Source organism: Panthera pardus, unplaced genomic scaffold (genome assembly GCF_024362965.1).
Source record: "Panthera pardus isolate Hobbes unplaced genomic scaffold, ASM2436296v1 HiC_scaffold_8, whole genome shotgun sequence".
Lineage (NCBI taxonomy): Eukaryota > Metazoa > Chordata > Mammalia > Carnivora > Felidae > Panthera > Panthera pardus.
The window spans coordinates 80,687,305-80,713,460 of NW_026527013.1; the positions used below are offsets into that span (position 1 = coordinate 80,687,305).

The 26,156-nt window shown below is 39.0% G+C and overlaps 1 protein-coding gene across 3 annotated transcripts in view; it reads left to right on the forward strand.

Annotated features, from left to right (window-relative positions):
• RELN (reelin) overlaps window positions 1–26,156 on the forward strand; it is a 525,148-nt gene that overhangs the window by 270,537 nt on the left and 228,455 nt on the right. For all 3 annotated transcript variants that reach the window (XM_019451245.2, XM_019451247.2, XM_053898155.1), the window contains exon 9: window positions 24,507–24,603. In XM_019451245.2, the coding sequence (XP_019306790.2) occupies window positions 24,507–24,603 (97 nt within the window). The remainder of the gene's footprint in view (window positions 1–24,506; window positions 24,604–26,156) is intronic.

The following is a 26,156-nucleotide window of genomic DNA, read 5'->3' on the forward strand; positions in this document are numbered from 1 at the left end:
GTTTTATTGATCTTCGTCCTGTAACATGGAAACCTCTTCCTGGCCTCTGCCTATGACATGAAGATTGCAGCAGCTATGCCCTGGGGACCCCTTCTTCCAGATAGCCCCCCAATCTCCCCACCCCCTTCTCGTCCTGATCACAAGGTAGGGGCTCACGCTGGTTGATTGTGCCTCAGAGCAGTTTTTTTCCAGCCATGTAGATGTCACTTTCTCATCTGCGGAGCCTGATTTAAGCATCTGTAGGTATGATGTGAAACTGCCTTGTTACAGTTTGGGCTGTTTTCTTCTCACATTGATAGCATGACTACAACAATTTACAGACTACTCAGAAGTCCATATGTGGTCATAAAGAAAGCGTTAGCAAAAACAAAATAATGAGCTTTTTTTTTTATGAGAGGGTTTTTTTGATCTATCAGCAAGTGCATCCTAAATTTTCTGTAAATGTAATACTTCTATAATCAGAAACAAACAAAGTTCATTTTTTCAAAGTTGGGGTGCTACAAAAACAATTTTTTAAATCCCTAGCATGATAGGCAAGTAACTTAGAGTTTCTTAACCAGAACCAATGTGTTTAAATTTACTGTGCTATTTATATTTTTTTAAAAAGCTGAAAATGTTTTCCTTTTTATCTGTATTCCAAGTATTTACTCTAAATTTTTTGTTAGGGCAATGAATATTAATTTCAGATACTATCTTTAACCAAAGAAAGTATACTAGAGAATCCTCTTTAAAATATATGTTTCATGGGCACCTGGGTGGCTCAGTTGGTTGTGCGTCTGACTTCGGCTCAGGTCATGATCTCACAGTCTGTGAGTTCGAGCCCCGCGTCGAGCTCTGTGCTGACAGCTCAAAGCCTGGAGTCTGTTTTGGATTCTGCGTCTCCCTCTCTCTCTGCCCCTCCCCCACTTGTGCTCTGTCTCTCTCTTTCTCAAAAATAAATAAACATTAAAAAAGAAAGAAAGAAAAAAGAAACCATGTAGTGGCAAACCTCTAGTTATATAGTGTATAGTGGTGAGTGGTAGATTCAGTATAGTGGACAGAGCTTTTCAAAAATGGTTTTGTGTATCTCATTATGAGTGCTTGGAGTAGCATCATTCTGTTCACATGGATGGTGTGAGGGCTAGATGGGGGCATGCACACAGGTTTGAGAGATGTCATAATTGCATGAATTCATCCTCAGCTTTATTTAGTCCCACAATAACCAAATACCAAAATAGCAAATGCAGCCAAATAGAAGCCATTGTATTCATACTCCTGTCAAAAATTATATTGAATGTGTTACTAAAAAAAAAATTATATGTACACAATCATTTATACTTCTTTGTATGTTGTGGAATTATCCAAATCTGTACTAAGAGTGTGTTTAAATATGGCTAGATTTAGTGTCAATGCCTTGGAAATCCTGTAGGATGTTAAAGGTCATTGTGTAGTGTGATGATTCAGATGTAATAAAGACAATTTTCTAGGGGATTCTGTCATTATTTGTGGCTTCAGTGGTGAATTGCATTCACAATTGTGGACATATAACCACAATTGAATAAATTATTGCCTTGAAGCTTTTATATTGTGCTTGTGAACATTTTCAGTCCCATGACAAGCATTATCCAAGGGAATCCCAAGTACCAAGTCTATGGGTATGTGTATAGAAATGTCTTGGATTACTAAGGTTATCAAATAAACTCTATCATGTAATGCACTCCCAGGCCTTTCTAAATATATACACCTATACACACAGAGATGTGCATGCACACACTTAGAAATGTATGCATAAATATACAGGCTACCTTAACCAAATGAATTTTAAATTTAAAGCATCCTGAAAACACAACTCGGGAACCTGAAATTTATCGGGTTATCAATAGCTAAAGCATCAGGAAAAGTGTCCTAAAATGTTCTTAGAAGAACTTCTCATTTTTCCATTCCAATGAAAGATCTCATATCTATTTCTGTGCTGAAGCATTGATCTGCTATAACCCTCACTTGATTCATTAGGGTCACCTAGTAGAATTTATGGTCCTAGCCTTACAGGCATTTACCTGTTTCCTTTAGATTTCCTCTGGGATACGAAGAAAAATTTGAGATTATGCCCTTGCAAACCGTTATCTTACAGGTGTCTCCAAACTGCCTTCTCAGGCAGCGTCCTAGGTCCAAGGGAAGTGCTGATGGTGTTTTTTGTCCTTCATTCACTTGACAACATGTCACTGAGTATTTGCTGTGTGCCTGCCAGCCTTTTCCTGAGCTAACTCTAACTATAGAAAGACAAGGAAAAAAAAGAAAGAAAGAAAGAAAAACGTTTTTACAGTGCTTAGTGGTTTGGTAGAAGGCTCTGGATGCATACAGAACATGAAACCTCTATAGAGCTGCCAGATTATTATAAACAGAGATGAACATGTGTACAGGTCCCCATGATGGCAGGTCCTTCACAGTAGAGCAGGTCAGTAGAGCAGGTCAGGCCTTCTGCCTTCTTAGAGAGGAGAATCCTTGAACCCCAACAACTGGAGTCATTGGAAAGGACAAAGGTTTTCCAGATGAGGAGACAGAGTGACAGAAGCAAGGTATAGGATGGGAACATGAGTGTCCTCTCAGAGAAGAAAGACTGGCCAAAGGATGGCCATGGTCAATGTCAGAGAAAATTGTGTCCATTTGAAGAGTTAATATACATCACTGGGAGTTTTAAACTTAATAGTCAATAGAAGTCAGAAATGGCCTCTTTCTCTCCTGGGCAATAAAGAAATATAATGAAATTAATTCTTAAGAAAGATCTTTTGGATAGTTGTGTTAAGAGCGAACTTGTCTCTTCCTTGATATAAGTCTACACTGACTCACTCAATAAGATCTTGCCAGGTACTATGCTTGTTTAGTTTAGCCTAGCTCTTTCTTCATATTAATAGAATTTGTAGGCCAAATGGGGATTAAAGGTAAAGCATTCAGAAACCTATGCCTTGAAGAACAGAATTTGGCTCAGGAGGTAAATCTGTCTTGTCCATCATGGTATTCTCAGCCCCTAGCCCAGGGACTCAAAATAAGTAGATGCTCATAAGTATTTCTTGCCTGAGTGACAGGTCACTATTGCAGAGACATCTGCTACCAAGTGCTAAATTGGTTCCATGCAGACATTTCATGCCAAGACAGGATTTGGACATGGTGATCTGAGGACCTCAATCAGTGGAAAAGTTGACCCAGAAGGAAACATAGAATCACCAGTATAGCATGCTTTTAGTGAAACCCATGGGCAGAAATATATATACATGAATTTATCAGTTTGTTATTATTGAACTAGCTAGAATCTACTACTTGTTCATAATTTATGAAATTAGTACCTTTTTTCTTTGGTTTTACTTAGGAATATCCTAAAGATTCGGGTTTTGTGTATGCATCTTTTTTACTGCCTTTTTATTTGTTTTTAACCATCTCAAGACAGAGGAGAGTCATTAAATTATAAATGTTTTATATTTACAGATTATGTCCTTAGAAGTAAATTGTTCTTGTATATACTGTATGTGCCACAGAGAGTCTCAGATATATGAGAGCTACTCATTTTGTATGAGTGTATTTTGAAAAATAAAAACTAGAAAATTAAAATTATAAAAGTTAGAGATACTCTTATTGGTGAGTTGGAAGATTGCTTTGTAAAAGAAAAGTGATTTGGCTTTATTTTTTCTTAAACAGTTATAGTGAATAAAATACTGCTTGTAAGAGGTATTGTACTGCATTTAGCCTAAGGGAAGCAGCTTTTCCCTCAAGCCTAATTCATAAACATCTTAATTACTCAGAACTCTTTTCAACAGAGAAAGTCTCTCTCTACTCTTAGAACAGCTAACTCACAGGGAAGAGAAATCGAGCCCTCCGTGTCTTGGTAGGAATTCTTGCCCATTTCCTCTGTGAGCTTCCTGAGCTCTGTTTCTAAATTAGACTCTCATTTTTTTCAGGAGTCACTCTCCTTGGTAAGTGAGTAAAACCTTGGGGAATTTATTATGAAATAGTGAAAACCTCTTCTAAAATCATAATCTCTAAGGATGAGACAAAATCTCTGATGAGCTCAAAACAGATATTAATAAAATAACAGAGGTTTAGAAAAATTAAGTGGTGAAATTGGTTTAATATATCTGCATTTAAGGTTAAATAACATGTTTTATTTGAGTGTTAGATTCTTGAATATAAAAGATGTTAAGATAAGTCTTGTTTATGACTTGATTTTTAGATCTTCAAAGATCTACACTAAGACAAAAACTGAAATCTTTAAATATAGAACACTTCTGTGTTATCTAAATTCGGTAAAGGTTTGGAACTGATTATGATTCAGGTGATCCTGCTTCTTCATCCTGGACTTGATTTATTCCTTTTCAGGGATTTCATATTTTAAAAGACCAGCTTAAGTAAACTTTATATGATTTCAATCCCGCCTCACCCCACATTCCTATTTTAAGTAATAAAAGGGAGTGTTCTCAAGCAGTGTAAAATTCTACTAAGCATAAGGCTCTGGCAAAGATCGTTGAGATTAATTATAAGTGTTCTTGAATTATTAAAACTGATAACTAAATAATTATCATCATGTGAATTAAAATACAGTTTGAAAGATACTGTGCCCTTTCCCTTTTGAAATATTTAATTCTTTGTCACTCACGTTGATGAGGCTTAAAAGATAAATATCAGTAATTCATTCATAATTATGTTCTACTAAAATTTATCGAGTGCTGTTCTAGTAGAAGGATATAAGCAGTAAACTATAGGGTGAGAAGTTGATCATTGGTATAGACTAAGTGGTCTCGCGTTTGAAAGCTCCTTGGCCTAACCTGATATCTCTGAATCTCCACTTCCTCCATATTTGATGATACCTACTTCATTCTGCTTTGATTTATACATTGGTTATTTCTGCACATCCACTTTCACCCTTTAAGGCTTAAATGTTTAAAGCCCTTTAGGGCTAAGTAGTGTATAAGTATCCCCCTTTGTTCATAGGGCAGAATTTTGCTTACAACTAGAACTAAGTCACTGTGGACTGTATTTGATTAAATTCATAGGTTAGGAAAGAGATTTAGTGATGTTCCACATTGGTGCTTAATATTATACTCATTCTCGACTGCTGGGGTGAGGGAGCATGTTGAATGAAATACATGGGCAATATTAGAACTTGATCTAAGCCAGAAATCTTCATTTTTTTTTAATCAGTCAAGGACACTTGACTGAGGATTCTTCTTTCAGAGAGACCTTTAGGATGTATGCTATGTATAATGTGATGTTTCTACATCCACTGTGGAGAAAGCCAAACCCAAGACACTGCCCAACCTGCAAGGACTTTATTTACCAAATAGGTGGGGGGCTGGGGGGGTCCATGTGTGAGAAAAAGCCAAGAAATGGGTGCAGACCACAGAGAAGAGTGAGAGCACAGCCTGTTGGAAAATCCAGACAGAGGGAGGTCCAGTGGCAGGACTTTATCATTTGGAAGGGAGACTGCTAAGAGCAGGTGTGGTACTGCTTTAGAGGCTAATCACCACAATGAAGGTTAGAGAGATGGAAGCCTGCAGGGAGACAAGGCAGAGGCCATTCTAAGACCTTAAGATCAAGGTCAAAGCCGGAATTGCAGCAAGGGTGGTAATGCTGAATTTTCAAATTGCTGGGGTTGGGGAGGGGCAGGACTTAACACCTGCTGCCTAAGGTGGGGATCAGTCCTAGAAAATCAGCCAGACCTAAGCACTAGGGCTAGGTTGTATGGCCTTGGCCCTGAGAAAAGGAGGGCTGCTTGACAGGGAACCTGGCAAAGCCTGACACATTTTGCATTTCTCTTCCTTATGTTTCTCCCAGCATAGGATCTGTTGAAAGTTCTATGCTATGGGCTTGGGAAGAAACTTGCAAATGGGTGGGCATCCAAAAGTGGCTGAAAATAGCATCGTATTCCATAAATTGGGAGAGAATTGGTTCCTTTCTCTCTCATGATAGGAGTGGCAGTAAAGAGGAAAAAATAAAAATATTTTGGAACTGAGAGAATGGGAATAGGACTTAAAGAGAGAAAGGTACAAAAGGGGAGGAGGACAGCTGTTCATTTTATATCCTGTGGTCATTGTCCATCTGCCATAAACTGAAAGAAGTCACCTAATGATGTTTGGGGATTTCAGCCAAGGAAGTGACTAAGGGGCAAAATATTAAGTACAATAAATCACATACTGTCACATTTATTCAGTAAGAAAGGTTTGTAGATCCAGTAGCCTGTTTACTAACAAAGTCGGTCAAAACAAATTATTGCCAGTAGCCTCATTCTAAAGATAAACGAATACAAAACAGGAAGTAAGGACGAGTTGCTTTTAAAACCCAACCCTTTTTCTACACCATAGAAGAGGTTTTTTGAGTTTAAAGGAAATATGTTTTGAGTGTAAGTACAGAATATTTTTGAGGATTTTTACTGTTGTACTTTATTTGGCCTCCCTTAATCCTTAATATCAGTTTTCAGTAGATGCTTAAAATGGACATTTTACTTCCATATAATGGTCCTTAACAGTACTGTCCTTGAAATATGCTACTTCAGCTAAAAATATGCAATAATCCCCCCTCAAAGGATATTTTTTGGTGGACAAAATAGAGGTGGAGACATAAACTCTCTATTTCCATATTCAAGTGATTGATTAACTGATTGATCTTTTGGGACAATCAAAGATTTTGGACATGTTGATTTCTCTAAGCTGACAATTTGTATTAATAAAATAATAATTTATCTCAACTTCAGTCATCCTATTTTACCAAAATTGAATTCCTTTGCTCTTGACACATCCAAGAGTTATTCGAGGATCTCCTCTCATGCGGAATGGAGCCGTTCTTAATTAAAGTCATATCTGTGGGCTCCTTTCAGTCACAATTCTCATCCCTGTCATTTGGGACTGAGAAGCCCCAGGATGCTTCCCAGGGCTGCCACAAAGCATTATCCGATACAGTAACCATTTTTTCCTTCCCTGCTTCTTACCCACAAATCAGACTGCTGCCCCTTTGGCTACAGCCCCTGAACTTCAGCAAGGCATGAGCTGCTGTCTTGATACAGACACAGGCCAGGCGATCCCAGCCTGTACTTTATGAGAGCCTGAAGCAGCCCCACACAGCAGGACATAGCCACAGCGAGACATGGGGTAAACAGCTAACCAGATGCCTCCAAGGAGTGGGGGAGACTCTTGGCTCAGCTGAGAACATCCCTGTTAGCCATGGTCTGAGAATTCGTAAAATAGTCCACGTGGGGCCAAATTCTCATCTTCTCAGGTAGATTTTTTCCCCTTTTCCGTGAATTTTACATTCCAAAGTACTCTGTGGACAACTGATCTACAGAAAGGTAATATGTAGTAAAAACAATTTGTTTCAAAGATTATAAGGCAAGAAGCTAGCTCACTACTAGAGTAGAAACATGATTACATTTTTACGAAATTTACAAACTAATGGAACAAATAGATATAGATGTGCCACATAACAAAACATAATGCACAGTACATAAAGGGTAATAAAATTGAAGTTTTTGTTCTAGGAGAGAAATAAAAAACAAACATGAAAACTAAGAAACATTAAACCAGTTATCCTGGAAATGAGAGCATTATGTGCCTAAAATTGAGAGTCATCATTTAATGACTATTCATCAGGTAGTACTTTTATGCATGTTATCAAGATGTTGCTCTATTTATAGTAGGTTATTTTGATGTCATGGGCTAATTCCCTTAAGATATTTCTGGCAGTCTCAGTAACAAAGGAAATAAAAATCCAAGTATAATGTAATCATTGTTTTACATTAGTGTGGTTACTGGAAGTTAACATGCACAACTGCCTCCAGTAAAATATTTGAACAGAATTTTGTAAAACTATAGAAATATTGATCATCTGCATAATAATGATCTATGATTTGCTTATGGCAGAATTATTTTGAAGAAGATGAATTACAAAATAGCAGATATGCTTTTCACTGTGTTTCTTGACGCTTTGGGTGACAGCGAGATTATTTACTCCTCAGTGAGAAGTACTGTCCTCAAAAATCACTCTTAGCAAGAAAAGGGTAGGTAACTGCCAGAACTGCTTATTTTACCAGTATTTCCAGGTTCTTCATCACATTTGTCACAATACAGAATGAGGCAAGTCCCTTTCTTGAATGCCCTGGCCTATAGTAACATGTAATATCCCCTGGGAATGACAGTGTCTAGCTTTTTAAAAGCTTCTGTAAAAGCTCCCCATTCATCTCTTCTCTCTTTCCATTCACTACAACCTCGAGTTAATGGTCCTGTCTTCCATTTATCTACCTTGGAAAGATGAGAAGATGGGTTGATCCTGTTAAGATTTGCACCGGTCATAGCAGGGAGTTCTAAGTAGCCAGATTACATCCATTTCATAACTTTATGATCTTTCTATATCAAATGCTGTGGTTTACATGTAGCTCCCGAAGCCCTGCTTGTCTCTGAGGTCTGAGTTTTGAGTAATGGCAGCAGCAGCAGTTGAGCTGCGGGAATCCTCAGCAGGGCTCCGTCCAAATAACTCCTCCAGCCTTCAGTATTTATGGGCCCTGCTCTGCTATCCAGAGGCATGATTTCTGGCAGTGCTTTGCCCCCTCTATAAATTCTGTGAGATCAGTTCTTTCCTCCTTCTGGGGCTCTGTGCAACATTTAAAAAGGCAGCTTGTTTTTCAGGCAGAGCTTTGAGGAAAGCGGCAGCCTCCCAAGACGACAGTAGCTCCTTCCATTGTTTCTGTTCTGATTTACTTTGTGAAGTCCTGGGCTTTGTGGAGAAGGGCATAACCAAATAAAAACAAAACTGCCCAGGCATTGGGAGACTAAAACCATGTGACTTTGCTTCTACTTTAAGAGTAAAAGGAAATAAAGGGAGCTTCTGGAGATGCAGGCTCACAGTCCCTAATCTGTAATTCCAAATGACAAAAAAACTCGGAAAAACCACTCGGCTATTTTTTTTTAATTTACATGATGGCAAAGCCTAATGTGACCTGGATTCATCTGTCAGCAAGTCCTGATTTGAAATAATTTAAAGCTACTTATAATCTTTATTGATACGACTTACACGATCTTCATGCATTTCATTGCAGAAATACTAATGTGTTTGGTTGCAGAGGATTGCCCCAGACTTGGCTGGGGATGCAGCATAACATGTGGTTGTGCATATCACCTTTCTGACATCCGTAAATTAATTATGTAAGTAAGTAACTTGGGTCCTGAAATTTGTCTTACCTCAAGGGATTATGGACCTGTGTGGCTGTGATCCTGAGGAAGGAAATAAATCTTAAATGCTTCATAGTAGAAATTACGAATATTATTATTTTTTAAGTGGCCTTGATTTTATACCAAATTAAACTATTTTTTTAAGCTGTTTAGTTTTTTAGGCAACCACCTGAGAGGGATGAGGAGAAATGGAAATGTTCATTTGGGAATTTTTGAAACTTCCTGGCCCTAGAAGGTATTTGTAACCTCCACACACATATGTTATGCTCAATGGGCTATCGTGCAATGAACAGGTTTTCAATGCACTTACTAGGGGTTTCATTCATTAGCACATAATTGCTATTTGCTCATGGGCTTGTGTATTCTTGGCATTATGAACTCTAACAGTTTTTTGAGGTTTTCTCAGTCATATTCCAGAAAACAAGGCCCAGAAGTTACAGGTTCCTGAAGGTTACTGTAGGTAGGTTTCATTCAGGTTCATCTTTAACATACGCCAAACGTGACTGGCGCGTGTCCAGTGTAAGCAAACAATTATTTAAAAGTCATTCCATCAATCTTAATGCAGTTATAATGTGATCATTTCCTTTTAAGAATGTTTTGATTGAGCCAGATCTGCCTTAAGTAATAGAGAAGAAAACGATAACTTTTTGTTCTCTTTTTCAATGCTGTCCTGCATTAAAATACATTTATTGCTTGAATATGCCATGCTAAGCAAAGTGGAAAATGAACTATGTAATCTAGACCTCTGTGCTTTAGGACCTGTGATTTAAGACATTTATGAAATGCAGGAAGGAACATGAATGAAGTACCTGCTCTGAACAGGGGTGGGTCTAGGTTGTGTGAGTCTACATTTGAAGCTTATATAATTTTGGGTAAGGCTAGAATCTCTCAGAGGAAAAATACACAGCACTACACATTCAAAATTAGATGCAAATGTGAATGTTTATTTAGAATGAGCAAAAAGGGATGCCTGGGTGGCTCAGTCAGTTGGGCATCCGACTCTTGAATTTGACTTAAGTTATGATCTTGTGATTCATAGGATTGAGCCCCATGTCAGGCTCCCTGCTAATAGCACAGAGCCTGCATGGGATTCTCTCTCTCCCTCTCTCTCTGCTCTTGCGCTGACTTGTGCGCTTTCTCTCTTTCTCAAAATAGATAAATAAACTTAAAAAGAATGAGACAAGAAATCACAACAAATTACAAGTTTTTAGAAGCTAACAATACTCTAAAATCACAAATCCAGAAATACAATATCTTTGTTAACTAAATGAAATGCTCTATGATACTGTTTTCCTTGAAATTTTTGGCTGCATATTCTTTTTTTTTTTAATGCCTGTTTATTTTTGAGAGAGAGAGAGAATGAGAGACAAGCCCAAGCTGGGGAGGGACAGAGAGAGAGAGGGAGACACAGAATCTGAAGCAGGCTTCAGGCTCTGAGCTGTCAGCCCAGAGCCCGACATGGGGCCCAAACTCACAAACCGTGAGATCACGACCTGAGCCGAAGTCGGAAGCTTAACTGACTGAGCTACCCAGGCGCCCCCTGGGGGTGACTTTTTAATGTAGAAGGTAAGGCAAAATGCCTGTGTTGTTTGCTAACTTTTTCTCTCGTGGGAAAAAGCCTAAGTCAAAAAGCCTAACCAACTGAGCCATCCAGGTGCACCCTGGCTGCATATTCTTAAATTACCTCTTCAAATGACAATTTTATAATATTTTCTATAAAGGGAATAGAAAGATAATTCTGCTTCTAGCTTCGTGGTTCAGAGGGGGTTTTTTGGTAATTATTAACATTTTACCTTCACAACGCCTTATTGATAACATCATTTAAATGTTTAGGATCATTATCAAATTGAAAAATTGTTACCTTCTTTCAGGTATGAACTGTAAGAGTTCAGGGCTTTTTCTTGCACAATCACTAAGCATAATTACTCTTGAATTGCCATCACTTGTTAAAGAATTTATCACCATGGTCCTTGAGTCACAGTGCTAAGTATGTCAGCACAGCAGGCAGAAGGAATGTACCTGGAAGCTCTTTCTATGCTGAGAACGTGTACACTATAAAATGAAAGCAACCTGCATAAGTACCTCACCATATCACACTAAACCAAAATAACCTTATTTTCAGACTCAACTCGCCTTAGCTGAATCTCAAAAGCAGCCATGGCCACTCCAACACTATCGGACATGAGGGGAATATGGTGAGGGAGTAGTCAGAATGCAGATGGCGGTCTTGACCAGTATTATAAAACATGGCCCTGTAAGCACATTACTAGAGGTCCTCCCAGGGCCTTGGAAGTTGCTCACAAAAGGGAGGGGGCCCTGAAGGTTGACCTTCATCAGCTTCATAGTGAATCTACTTCTATCTACACTGTGACTGTCTACACTAACATGTTAGAATTGAGCATTCCATTGATATATGTTATTTTGATGCATCTTTGTTTACATTCTGATAAACTTATTGTCATTTCCAGACTTCCCTTTACTTAATATTCTGTTGTTTTGCTTATCTCACAACTCCTTTGTAAGACCATGGAGATTTCTTTTTTTTAAGGTTTATTTATTTATTTTGAGAGAGAGAAAGAGCACAAGCAGAGGAGGGACAGAGAGGGAGGGAGAGAGAGAATCCCAAACAGGCTCCACACTGTCAGCACAGAGCTAGATGTGGGGCTCCATCTCACAAACTGTGAGATCATGACCTGAGCCGAAACCGAGAGTCAGGTGCCCAACAACTGAGCCATCCAGACGCCCCATGAAGATTTCTATATACTGCTGCAGCTAGTGTTCTGATTCCCAATAAATTATTAGTCCTTAAAATCATGAATGCAAAATAATGCTTTTTTAATGTAGATATTTTACACCATGTATTCTTTACACTCTTAATACCATACAGCATGTTTCCTTGTCTTAAGACTCATTTTTATTGACGAACAACTTTTGCTGTTGGTATAAACAGGGAAGGGAAAAGAGCACTGAATCAGGAGTCAGGCCATACAGTCATCCCTGCCAGTTGACCTTGCCACATAAGCTTAGGCAAGTGGTGGAGGCTGTCTGGACCTCTGGCAGCTCATTTCTAAAGTGAGAGTATTCATTTTCATGACTCTCTTCCCACCGGGGTCCTAAATCCTAGGACTGGGTGACAAGAATGAACTGGTGTTAACTAGGAATACACTCTGTCTGAAAGTATGGTGATGACATCTGTTCTAGTTAAGGCAGCCCCCAGTGAAATACCAAAATACTTACCATATCCTTATTCAATCAGTTATGGTTAACTTAAACTTGTAGCTTGTTTTATCATGAGGAAAAGATATTAAATAGAGCCATGTAATGTTGTCACCCAAACAAACCTCAGCACGGGAGATCAAACGAGCTGCCCCTCTGGCTCTTCCTACAAGAGCATCGGTCTCTGTGCTAGTAGACTGAGGCTGTAAGTCCACCCCATCTCCTTAATCTGCTGCGAAGCACACAAAAGAGATAATAATAAGAGTACATTTACCATGATGATCACTGAGTAATGTATAGAATTGTTGAATCATTATATTGTGTACCTAAAACTAGTATAACACTGCATATTAATTTACTTAAATAAATTTTTAACTTTTTAAAAAATTTTTAATGTTTATTTATTTTGAGAGACAGAGGGTGAATGCAGGAGGGGCAGAGAGAGAAGCAGGCTTCAGGCTCTGAGCTGTCAGCACAGAGCCCAGTGTGGAGCTCAAGCCCACGAACTATGAGATCATGACCTGAGCTGTAGTCAGACGCTTAACCAACTGAGCCACCCAGGTGCCCCAAATTTTTTAAATAAATAAATAATCATGGGAGAGAAAGTGAGAAAAAAAATTTAATTTTTAAATAAAACATTTTAAAAAAGATAAGAAGAAAGAGGAGGAGGAGGAGGAGGAGAATGGTATCGTATTTCCAAAAGACTCTCTTCCTAGAGTTTAACAGATTCTTTCCTAGATTTATTTCAACCATGTTTTTCAACAACTGTTCACTGAGCTCCTCTTCCCTGTGAAGCAGCTCTCAAGGCACTGGAGAGACAGGATTTACAAGACAAAATATTTGCCCTGGTGGAGGTGGCATTCTGATGGGGGTGCTGACAGATGAATGTGTCAGCGAGTAATAAATGTGATGAAAAAATAAGTCAGGGGTCAGCAAGTGAGGGGTAGCATTTTCTTGGAGGTGGCTAGGAGAAGGCCTCTGAGCTGTAACCCTTGGACAGAGGCCTGAACTGTGCAAGAGGGTCAGCTTGGCAGAAGGAACAGCCAACACAAGAGCCATGCAGACTGCCATTGTGTCACCACAAGAGCCTTGAATAAATGTACTAAATGATATTCTTAAGTGGGAAAGGTGGTTCAAAGGGTATGCATTTCCTACCGTTTCCTAAATGACAGCCAAAGTCAACAGAAACGGGACTTTGTCACAAGAATGTTAACTGGGTTTTTGAGTTTGCATGTATCTCTGACATAAGAAATACTTTCGATAATTGGTTGACTCATCAATTAATTGGTGGATTGCTAGATGAATCATCTTAGCCTGGCTTCCTGTAACAGAAGTGGAAAGTTAGTTGTCTATTTTTTTCTAAATTATACTAGGGATAGAGCTATTTAAATATAACCAGGGGTAGAAGTTGATACCAATTTCAGTTGTAATTTTATTTTATTTTTTTATTTTAAGTTTATTTATGTTGAGAGATAAAGTGCGAGTGGGGAAGGGGCAGAGAAAGAGGAGAGAGTGAAAATCCCAAGCAGTCTCTGCACTGGTAGCACGGAGCCCCATGCAGGGCTTAAACTCGTGAACTGTGAGATCACGACCTGAGCTGAAGTTGGACACTTCACCAGTGGAGCCACCCAGGTGCCCCTAGGTTGTAATTTTAAATTGAGGAGAATGATTCATAGATCAGACTAAGATTACAATAAAATATTTTTTAGAATTACAGTGATGAGGCTCTAACAGTAAAAGGAAGCAGCCATAGAGAAATAAGCCTTGCCATTCTTTTTATTCTTTCACTATTAAATAACAAGTACTAGGTACTGTTTGACACTTGTAAATATTAATGGTTTCTCTATGGCAATGATTATTTCAGAAACAGATTTAAGAGTTATTACAGAAATTGTTACTTAGAATACAGATGTGGATTACCTGGCATCTTAAATTTAATCCTGGTTGCCGTATTATATCAGGTTCATGCTTTTCACATAATTAAAATTGTCTAAATTGGGAAATGTGAGGATATTGCTTTTTTTGGAATGCAGTTTTTTTAAAATCTCTTTAAAATGCCTTTGTATAGATTTTAAAGCAAATGACAAAGAAACTCTTTGGGAGAAGGTTAATCTTTGTGTTTGTTCTGAAAACCCAGTTAGGAGTTTATCACATTGATCTTGGGGGTGAGAGGTGATCTAAGGAGGCTGTGATGAAGGTAAAGGAAACGTATAGATTTAATAAATATGTAGGAAGAGGGTCCAGAGGCTTGGGTGGCTGGCCGCAGGGCAGAGAAAGGAGAAATGTTTAGGGAACCTGCAGAGAAATGACACCCAAGTAAACATGTTTCTTCTAGATGCAGTGTCACTCAGCTCCTACCATAAAACCTGAGAGCTGAGTTGGTGACTGGAGGGATATTTAGGCTAGAGGTGGCTCTGTCCTTCAGGCTTTTCTCTCTACACCAAAAACCGGCCATTATGGCTTCAAGTCATAAGCCTGAGTAGAAGTAGCAGTACAGAAGCCCATCCCAACCTGTTGTGACCAGGTGAAAATGTAGCACTGTTTTTTGTTTGTTTGTTTTTAAGTGTGTTTTTGTTCACCAAATGCAGTACAGTGAAGTGGCCAAAAGTGTGGGTTCTGGTCTGTCTAATTCTGAATTTCATTTACCACCCCCCCCAGTATACTTCTCAACTTCTCTTTGCCTCAGTTTCCTCATTTGCAAAGTAGGCATGCACATAGTGGTACCTACCTGTTCATAGCAACCGTTATTGTTCTCTTGAGTTATTAGAATGTATTTTCTTGATGAGTGCTACTAAAACTCTACCTGATCAGAGTTTCTGTCTTGTTTGGATGCTAGGAACTGTAAAACCAAATTTTCAACTCTACTCCAGCAATTCTGTGGCCCTTAGGAAATGTATCTGCTTATACTGCTTTGTCTTGCTATCCTTCTCCCAGAGCACCTTCATTTCTTATCAGGTAGACTCTTCTCTTCCCCACTCATGCATTTACCAGTGATGCTAACAAACAAGTAGTTTATTCATTTTGGTCTCAGTTTTTATTTCCATGTTGAATGTATAGGATTTCCACTGAAGAGCCTGGAAATGGCACAAAATAAAAGAAGCCATAGGAAAAATGCACTGTAAGTTCTTTGATAAGGAACAATTCAATGTAATATTTAGCCCGTGAACAAATATGGTCAGAAATGTGCTCCTTTTTCTAGGATAAATGAATTTGCGAAGTGAAACAAAAAAAAATTGAATCATAACTGAAATCTTTTAAACAGTATGAGCCAAGAACTGTTTTATAGGCCCTGTTCATGTGTTAACTCCTTACTGTTCACAACAGTACTATGAAGAGATTGCTATTATTATTTATGTTTTACAAATGTGGAAACTGGGCACAGAAAAGCTAAGTGATTTGCCTAACGTCACACAGCTAAGAAGGGTCCAAGCCCAGATTGCAGCCTAGGCAGCTTGCCTCCCCCATCCTCTCTTACCTGCTGTGCATGCTTTCCTCTCTGAAAGATAGCTTGTATCAGAGGAAATTTCACTCTAAAAAAGGTAAAGTAAAAAAATTATATAGAACTATCAGTAATGCTAACATTGAATTTATTATCATGTGGACTTCCCTCGTGTGAGACAAATTAAATAAGATATGTTTAAACCTATATGACACGTTAACCTGCACCTACCATCAAAGATTTTCTCAATCCATAACATTACAATTAAGAATAACATTTTTTGGGGCTCCTGGGTGGCTCAGTAGGTGAAGTGTCAGACTTCAGCTCAGGTCATGATCTCACAGTTCATGGGTTCAAGCCCCACATCAGGCTTTATGCTGACAGCATGGATCCTGGAACCTGCTTTGGATTCTGTGTCTCCCTCTCTCTCTGCCCTTACCCCACTCATGGTCTCTCTCTCTCTCTCTCTCTCTCTCTCTCTCTTTCTGTCTCTCTCTGTCTCTCTCTCTCTCAAAAATAAATAAACATTTAAGAATTTTTGAAAAAAAGAGTAACATTTTTCAGGGTGCCTGGCTGGTTAAGTCAGAAGGACATGTGACTCCTTTTTTAAAAAAAAATTTTTTTAATGTTTATTTTTGAGAGAGAGACAGAGACAGAGACAGAGTAAAAGTGGGGGAGGGGCAGAGAGAGAGAGAGAGGGATACAGACTCAGAGGCAGGCTTCAGGCTCTGAGCTATCAGCACAGAGCCTGACGCAGGGCTCGAACCCACAGACCGCAAAATCATGACCTGAGCCAAAGTCAGACGCTTAATCAACTGAGCCACTCAGACGCCCCAAGAACATGTGACTCTTGATCTTGGGGTCATGAGTTCAAGCCCCATATTGGGTGTAGAGATTACTTAAATAAACAAATAAACTTTAAAGAAAAGTAACATTTTTCTATAAGGTTACAATTGTATTAAGTTTCTTCCTAAATGTAAAAGTGTTTTTTTCCCCTTAGACCAGTGTGTTAATCTATTCAAATATTCAACAGAATTTGTTTCAACAGAAACAAAACAAATCAACTTAAAGAGACAAGATAATGCCACAATCAAGAAGATATTGCATTTGAGAAACTTTTTAATACAGTAGAAAATGATTCCTGATGGGGAGATGAGAACTCGTGCCTTGGGGGTGATATTCTGTGTGGCTTATGACTACCTTGTATGACTTAGCAAATTGCTCGTTTTCAATTTTGCTGGGCCATTATAATAAGACTTTACTAATAAGCAAAATCATTCATCTGGCTGTCATTGTTCTTCACATTACTTTATCTGGCTGATAAAAATGTGCCATAATTACTGGTGTAATTTGTCTCTGATATTTTTATTCTGAAAGCAGACTGGATTATGGAACCGTTCAAGTCATCTTAGAGCATTTTCTAATTAATTTGTGGGAATTATTACCCTGTTGACTATACAGCAGTACCAGTTAATCTGTGGTGAGGAAATATGCAATATAGATATTCTAAAGTATGCTGTCGAGTCTCTTTATACTTTGACTCTTTCAGGCAAGTCAAAAGTCCTTAAGTCTCATCTACTGTTACAGTACCCTTTTTCACTAGAAACTCCACTCAGTAAAAAGGAAGAAATGGAGAATTTGAAGTAAAAACATTATGGCAAACTTCTTTGTGATTCAGCCAGAATTTATAGAGCTCCTACTGTGTACCAAGCGCTGTTGTGGGTACTAGGGACATAAGTAATGGGCAAGACGCACATAGTTCCTACTCTGATGGAACTTGCTTCCTAACAGGATATGGACGATGAGCCAGTAAATAATTAAATAAACAATAAATTTAAATACTGGTAGTACTATGAATAATACAAAACTGAGTGATAAAATGGAGGTTGGCGATTGGGATAGACCTCTTCGGATTGAGTGCTCAGGGAAGGCTTCTTTGAGGAGGTGATATTTGCACAGGTACCTGAGGGAGAGGAGGGAACCAGTGGGGAAAGATATGAATGGAACGAGGAGACAGTAGGGTGTGAGGAAATTGACAAAGTGAAGGAGCACAGAAGCCCTGGGATGGAGTGTTCAGGGAAGAGAAAGAAAGTCCAGGGCACTTTATGGCTTGAATGTAGTAAATGAGAGGCAGCATGGTACGAGGGATGATCTAAGATGTACAAGACTGCAGATCACCAAGGATTTTTGTGTATCATGGTGAGGAGCTCATCCTTTCGTTCCTAGTGTGCTGAGAAGCCTTGAGAGGTTTTGAAGCAGGGAATAGAATGTCAAAAAATTTTAAAAGACTCCTCTGTTTTTGTTTTGTTTGAGAGAGAGAGACGGGGTGGGGGGGGTAGAGATTGCCAACATGAGCAGGGGAAGGGCATAGAGGGAAAATCCTTAACAGGCTCCACACCCAACATGGAGCTGGAAATGGGTCTGGATCTCATGACTGTGAAATCATGACTTGAGCTGAAATCAAGAGTTGGACTCAGGGCACCTGGGTGGCTCAGTCGATTAAGTGTCAACTTTGGCTCAGGTCATAATCTCACAGTTCCTAAGTTGGAACCCTGTGTCGGGCTCTGTGCTGACAGCTCAGAGCCTGGAGTCTGCTTCAGATTCTGTGTTTCCCTCTATCTGCCTCCCTTTCTCTCTCTCTCTCTCTCTCTCTCTCTCTCTCTCTCTCTCTGTCTCTCTCTCAAAAATAAATAAATGTTTAAAAAAATTAAGAAAAAAAAAGAGTTGGACGCTTAACTGACTGACCCACCCAGGTGCCCCCAAAAGACTACTCTGTACCCCCTAACTGCTGTGTGGATGATGGATCACAGGGGATAAAAGGGGAGCAAGAAAACCATCAAGACATGTTCATGACTTGATTGAGGTGGTAGCAATAGAGAGGGACATAAGCTGAACAGTATTTTGGAGGCAGAACTCCCAGCACAGTCAGATGGGCTGAAGTGGGAAGTGAGGCAAAAGGAGGAATCAAAGATGACCCCTAGGGGTTTTTTTTGTTCATTTGTTTGTTTGAGCATCTGGTGTGGTATCATTTGAAATGAAAAGACTAGTGGCTATTCAGGAGGTGGAACACCAGTACTTCCGGTTTTGACTTAATAAGTTTGGGATGTTCATTAGGAATGATAAACGGCAGTTTGGATTTGCAAGCGTGAGTCTCATGGGAGATACAATCCTAGGTATTATCTGTTGTAGATGTTATTTAAAGCTCTGAAAGCGGGAAAGACCATCAAAGGAGGTGGTGTAGGTAAGAGAAGAGAAAAGCACTAAACTAGTTTGAGGTCAGGAAGGAAATGGGACATGAAGGAGACTGAGAAGCAGCAGCCAGTGATGCAGCAGAAAAATTGAGAAGGTGGTGGAACCCAAGGGAAGAAAGTATCCAAGAAAAAGGGAGAGATCGACTGTGACAAATCCTCCTGAGAAGTAAAGTAACTTGAAATTGGGATCTGTTAATTTGGCAACATCCATCCACCAGTGACCTAACCAAGAGTAGTTTCAGTAGAAACCTGTCTGGGTGGCAAAAGAGAATAGGATGTGAAGATTTATTGACCATCACTGGATAACCCCTTTGAGTTTTGCTGTGCAGGGGAACAAAAATAGAATGGGAAGGAGCAGAAGGAGGGGTGACATCAAGAAAGTGTTTTTTTTTAAGTATTTATTTCTTTAAAAAAATTTTTTTAAACATTTATTTATTTTTGAGACAGAGAGAGACAAAGCATGAATGGGGGAGGGTCAGAGAGAGGGAGACACAGAATCTGAAACAGGCTCCAGGCTCTGAGCTGTCAGCACAGAGCCCAATGCAGGGCTCAAACTCACAGACCACGAGATCACAACATGAGCCGAAGTCGGACGCTTAACCGACTGAGCCACCCAGGCACCCCAAGTGTTTGTTTATTTTTGAAGTGGGGGCAAAAAGAGAGGGAAACAGAGAATCCCAAGCAGGCTCCGCGCTGTCAGCATAGAGCCCAATGTGGGGCTCAAGCTCATGAAGCATGAGATCATGACCTGAGCCAAGACAAGAGTCAGATGCTTAACTGACTGAGCCACCCAGGCACCCAAGAAAGTCTTTTTTTTTTTAAAGATGGGAGGTGCTTTGTATGTTTCGATGATATTTATATGACGATAGAAATGACCCAGGAAACTCAGGGGGAGAGATGAATGATGCAGGAAAAAGAAAGGGGAAATTTCAAGGAGCAAGAGGAGATGGGATGTAGGCCATATGAGGAAGATCACATTGGTTAGAATAGAAACACTTCCTCCACCAGAACAGGAGAAAAGCAGGAAACACTGGTATGATGGGTAGAGAATATGATACATACACATTTGTGGGCAAAAAGATGAGGGCATTACTGTCTGTGTTTCTGGTTTTCTTCACTACATGGATTGCACTATTAACCTAATAAGAATGAGCTCAGACTTAAGATTTTATGTGAAAATTCTGAAAAATTAAAAAAAAATTACCCAGTATTTTTATATTAACTTGATAATACAAAGCAAGTTATTAAAAAAGCACAAAGGCCTGGGCACGAAGTCAATAGCACAAATCCAGGACATCATTAGTGAAGTGTTTTATTGCAAGGCAGTTGCAGGGCATAATGTAGCTATCTGCTTTAGCAAAGCAGGGAAGATGGCTTCTGTTTATATTTCAGTGCATATATTTCTTAAGCCATAGGACAAAATTTAAGACAATAATAGACTAGAAACGTTTTTGGTGAAAAATATCCATCACTGTCTGCTGTGGGGTTGGCTAAATAACCAATAACAATGTAAATGAAAGCTACCGTAAATAACTGTAGGTTTATATTTATCCTTTATCAATTTATTTGTCAATTTAAAATCAAGACTTGACAACCAAGACCAACCGGAAACAACATTGATGGAAGTGCCTTTAACACAAAATATCCTGTCCTCCCCGAAACTGTGGGTATTTCAGTAATCTTTGTATGTGTAGCTCTACATGAGAGCCAGATTTCTTAGACTGTTGAATTGGGATCCTCCATAATTCCTAAAATTTCACTAATTTTATTTTTGAACACAAAACTTCAGGAACGCTTAATCATTCTGTAGGTTACTTGTACCCGTGCTGTGGACAGAAATGAAAATATATGGACTGTCCTCATTTGCCTGTCAAGAACCAAATAAAGTATTTGGGTTTTTTTTTTTTTTATGGGAGAGAGAGAGAGATTGAGAGAGCACATGCATGCATGCACATAAGCTGGGGGGAGGGGCAGAGAGAGAGAATCCGAAGTAGGCTCCATGCTGTCAGCACAGAGTCCAACGTGGTCTCCATCTCATCGTGAGATTATTTTTTTTCTTTAATTTTTTTAATGTTTACTTATTTTTGAGAGAGCTAGAGATAAGAGTGTGAGCAGGAGAGGGGCAGAGAGAGAGGGAGACACAAATTCTGAAGCAGGCTCCAGGCTCTGAGTTGTCAGCACAGAGCCCAATGCAGGGCTCGAACCCATGAACCGTGAGATTGTGATGTGAGCCAAAGTCAGACGCTTAACTGACTGAGCCACCCAGGCGCCCTTCATCATGAGATCTTGACCTGAGCTGATATCAAGAGTTGGATGCTCAACCAACTGAGCCACTCAGGCACCCCAAAAATGTTTGGGTTTTTAGACCAGCTAAAGTCCATCAGTGGCTCTCAGACCATACTTGTATAACCATGATCCTGAATTATCTTCCCTCTTTCCGCTGTTCTTTAAATCCTTGCAGATTTGCTACATTAGAGTGAAGGATTACATTGGAAGGGATCTGAAGGGGAGAAAATAGATCTGTAAGAAGAGGTTATTTTGCATTTGACATTTGAGTTTGTCTTTCCTTTCCGATTTTAAATTTCAGTGTTGGCAATTAAAGATCTTTGATTTAAGAGGGGAAAGAAAGAGGTACCTGCTGCAGGTGGCGCCTGGTTATTACTGTCTCTTCACTGTGTAAAAGGTGCTTTGAGGTATGTGATAACTCGGCACCACAGCAGATGGGAGCAGGGGGTTGGGGGTGGTATTACCCACCTGTGCACATGGACACTGATGAACTCTTTCTTCCCCTCATCCCAGACAGAGTCAAGTAACCGTTGTCAGTCTGGGCAGTGAAAATCTTATTCTGCGGGCTGAAGGCTATGTGACGGTGGGGTTGTAATTCAGAAGGGTTTCTGTGAAGAAAAATTGTACCCAATATATGGTGAACAAGTACACTCAGAGTGGGAGTGGGAAATTGTTTACTCGTTGGACTGGTACCATTTAAAAAAATTTTTTTAGTGTTTGTTTATTTTTGAGAGAGAGAGAGAGAGAGAGAGAGAGACAAAGCATGAGCAGTGGAGGGACAGAGAGGGAGACACAGAATCCAAAGCAGGCTCCAGGCTCCAAGCTTTCAACGCAGAGCCTGATGTGTTGCTCGAACCCACGAGATCATGACCTGAGCTGAAGTTGGACACTTAACCAACTGAGCCACCCAGGTGCCCCTAGACTGGCACCATTTGGAATGAGAGTTTGGTGGGGGTGGCCTCAGAGTGAGGCAGATATCCAGAACTGACTGGTTCTCTTGGGGATACTTCTTCCAGCTCAGGCTCTCCCTCTTCAGTTCCCTGGTCTTGGGCAGCACCTCTTCTCTGCCTGGCCCCTCATACCCCATTCCCCAGTCCCAGTTTCCAGTTGTCTATCCCCGTGTTGGAGTTCCTTTCCGTGTTTGACCATCTTTTCACGTGGGAACCCTTTCCAGTGACCGGGGCTAGTTCTGTTCTCCAGGGTACATGTTTGGTCTCTAGGAACTGTGCATCTTTCTCCCACCAGGGGGTGGGTTCCCGTACTGAGGAACTGCTGAAGGATTATAAGCGGAGAGGTAACCGGATTCAGTTTACTTGTAGGAAGAGCACTGGCAACAATGTGGCTGGGTAAGGACACGTGAGGCTGGAGACAGGGAGGCTAACTAATCACTACTGCAGAGTCCTGGCAAGAGCTAATGAGGGTCTATTGACAACAGCAAGGAGAAGATGGATTCATAAAAGTATTGATATTTTAGATATGAAAGAATTTAATGACTAAGTGGCTGAGGAAAAGTGATTCACCTGCCAGGTGCCTTTGTGTCTTATGGGTACATCATAAACTAAATTTCGCCACATTGAGATGGTGGTGTAAGGAGATGGGGAGAGAAGACCTATTTGGACACGTTTTTATTCTGATGTTTACCAGCTTTCCTTCTCTCTTCATTTGTAAACAAATTGCAAGGAATTGCCTCCTGTAAGGCACATTTTTGGTTATCATTTGTTCTACCCATTCCTTTTTCAGGGATGCACCTCTGACACATTTGCTCTTAAGAGCTTATGGTGTATACAACATGAAGGAGGCACATAAATACCATTTAAATTCTTTAGGCTGATTTGAACTTTGTTTTGAAATAAACAGATTTTCTGCCAGTCCCTATTCTTGTTTGTATGGAAGTTTGTCCCACATAATCCTGGCCGCTTCCAATTCCAGCCCCACAGCTTGATATTTACTTTAAGCAGCTGCTTATGAAAGGTAAGATTTAGGAGTGATGAGAAGCGCATAAGGTGGGCTTCTGTTTGAGCTTAGGGTGGCCGGGTAGCTGTCCTCTGAATACCCTTTCTTGCACCCACATTTTGGCTGTGAGAACAAATCTGGGAAAACTGCCGTTTGGCCTTTTAGCACATTGCCAACTTTGGCGATTGCAGACTAACTGATGTTGTACTAAACACCACTGAAATAAAATAAATGAGTCTATTAAAGCTTGGAACTCCTGAGAACTACAAATGTAAAAACCGTCCACAGATGCCATTTGCTGAAACTGAGGCTCCTCTAGCAGATGGGTAAAACTGAAACATAAATTGAACTATTTCTTTTTCTGTTGGTTCATTTGTTTTTAATATGGTATGAAAAAAATCCTGCTATTCAGTTACAAGAAACTTCTGGCATATGTTTTCATGGCTGTTTCGGGTATTCTGAGAAGATCTTTGAAATTCTAACCTATGCTATGTGTTATTATATGAATTCATTGAATGTGTAGAAACAAATCCTTGTCAGAGTTTTAAAAACTTTCTTTGGTCACATTTCCAATATGGAAAATCATAGTGAGAAATAAGTGTTCACTATGGGACATAACATCTCTCTTTTAAAATCTTTAATGTTGGGCTATAGTAGAATAGTATCAGTCATATCTAACAGTTCTCATCCATTTAGTACTTGAATTTTTACAGGATTTTAGTTTCTTATATGCTGTCTAATCATTTAAATAAGACCCACACTGAAGAAGAATGGTGTTTCGTCCTCGTGCAATTTAATGACTTATATACTATTTAATGCAATCACTATTAATTGATATTAACTTGCAAGAACCACGATGGTATTATTAATCATTCTATAATATTTAGATATTTTTGGCATAGAGCTCAGTATTTATTTTGTAACTTAGTTTAGAATTTTGTGTATCTGTAAAGAAATCTGAAGAATTTGTTTGCCTTTTTCCTGATTCCTAAAGTTATTTATCAAATAGTATTTATCAGAACCGATCACAAGAAATTTCAGCATAATTGGAAGAATGGGGAAGCAATTAAATAAATATTTAAATGGTTACAAAGTTATCTCACATTTATCAGGAAGGATGGTATGCAATTACACTGTTTTTTTAACTTTGAAACTTACTGTTATTGCTATTTACAGGTTCAGGTTCATGTCGCTTTAGTTACTCAGACCCCAGCATCATCGTGTCATATGCCAAGAATAATACCGCAGACTGGATTCAGCTTGAGAAAATTAGGTTTGTTATCATTTAAAGTAGTTTCATAAATTCTGATGTAGGTGGATTTCTACTTCCCTATTTGCCTTCATTCTACCATCGAATTTATGCTTCATGGTTAAAAGTAGTCTGGTTGTTAATTATGTTGAATTACATGCCTGCACATATTATTATCTGCCCTATTTGAAGAAGTATTGTTAAAAGTGGCATTTTCCATTCAGAATCTCCCACGGTTAGTAGAAGCTATAACAAACTATTTTTGGTTAAAGCACATTTGGGAGAATAACATTTATGATGGAACCCTCCACAAAGTAACATTACCCAGCTCTCTAGGTGGCTTGGCTAGTGGCTGGTTTGGAGACCTAGGACCATATGAGATTACCACCTAAATTTCTCCCAGTCTGTGATGGTAATGAGTTAATAGCCACTGGGGCTTTCGCGTTGAATGTTTAGTTCTGTCATTTCCCTTCCAGCTTCCCAAAGGCCAGTTCTAAAATTCTATTAACATAATTGTGATGTAACTGGTGGTCATTTTATTACATTTTTTTTCATTAAAAAAAAATCCCTCGATAAGAAAATGAGGTAGGATGCTTAAGAAGCAGCTCGCTCGAGTTGAAAAAATGTTAAGTTAGCAAAACTCAAATGATACTTACAACTTCTGCAGAGCTTGAATCATAAAACAGCATTCAAAATGGATGCTTAATTTTAGGTCTAGTAAGATATTTAAAGGAAAAAACTACCTTGAACTTTTATAAAGTAGTTATCCTGATTGATTTAGTTCTTAGTACAACTGAAGTAGAACATTTTCCATCAGTCTTGTACAGGTTTTTTACATGCTAGTTTCCTTATCATATTTCTATGTTAGAACAATTCTGATTTATTAGGGAGGAACTGTAAATATTAGGTTCTTAGTGCTTAAAACTAAATTAATCTGCCCAAAGTTTCCAGTAGTATTTCAGATTTATAAATTGTCATATGTCCAAGGTCTACTTCAACCAGAAACTGAGATAAGTGATTCTAACTTAGGCATTTTAAGAAACTGTCTCTCTCTGTGGCAGGATAACATATAATCTATAAGTACCTGCACAAGCCAAGCTCTGACATGCTGTGCCAATATTATAACAGCATTTTGCTATTCTTTCTAATTTCTAGTAGTTGTTATTAAAATGAATTCATATTGAATACTTATTTATATAAATGACTTAAGCAAGGCAGCATAAATATTGAAAATTGTATCAATACCTCCATTTTTTATCTACCCAATAGTTATATATCATAGTTTAGGTAAATTGTCGGAGATATTTCTTTTTGGAAAAGGGCTACATATTTTTGATATGACAAATAATGAATGTATACATTTAATTACAATATATGAAGATCACATTCAGCTGTTTTTCACTAAACAAGACTTTCAATTTTAGACCATGCTGTAAGCTGTCATTCTCATTAAAGCAAATTTTCCGTACCATTTAGTGATCAGAGTAAACATGTTTTCAATCACTTCCTAGAACTAAAATACACTATTTTCATTGGTTTAAGTTCTTTCTGAGGCAAAAAACATAGTCATTATGAAA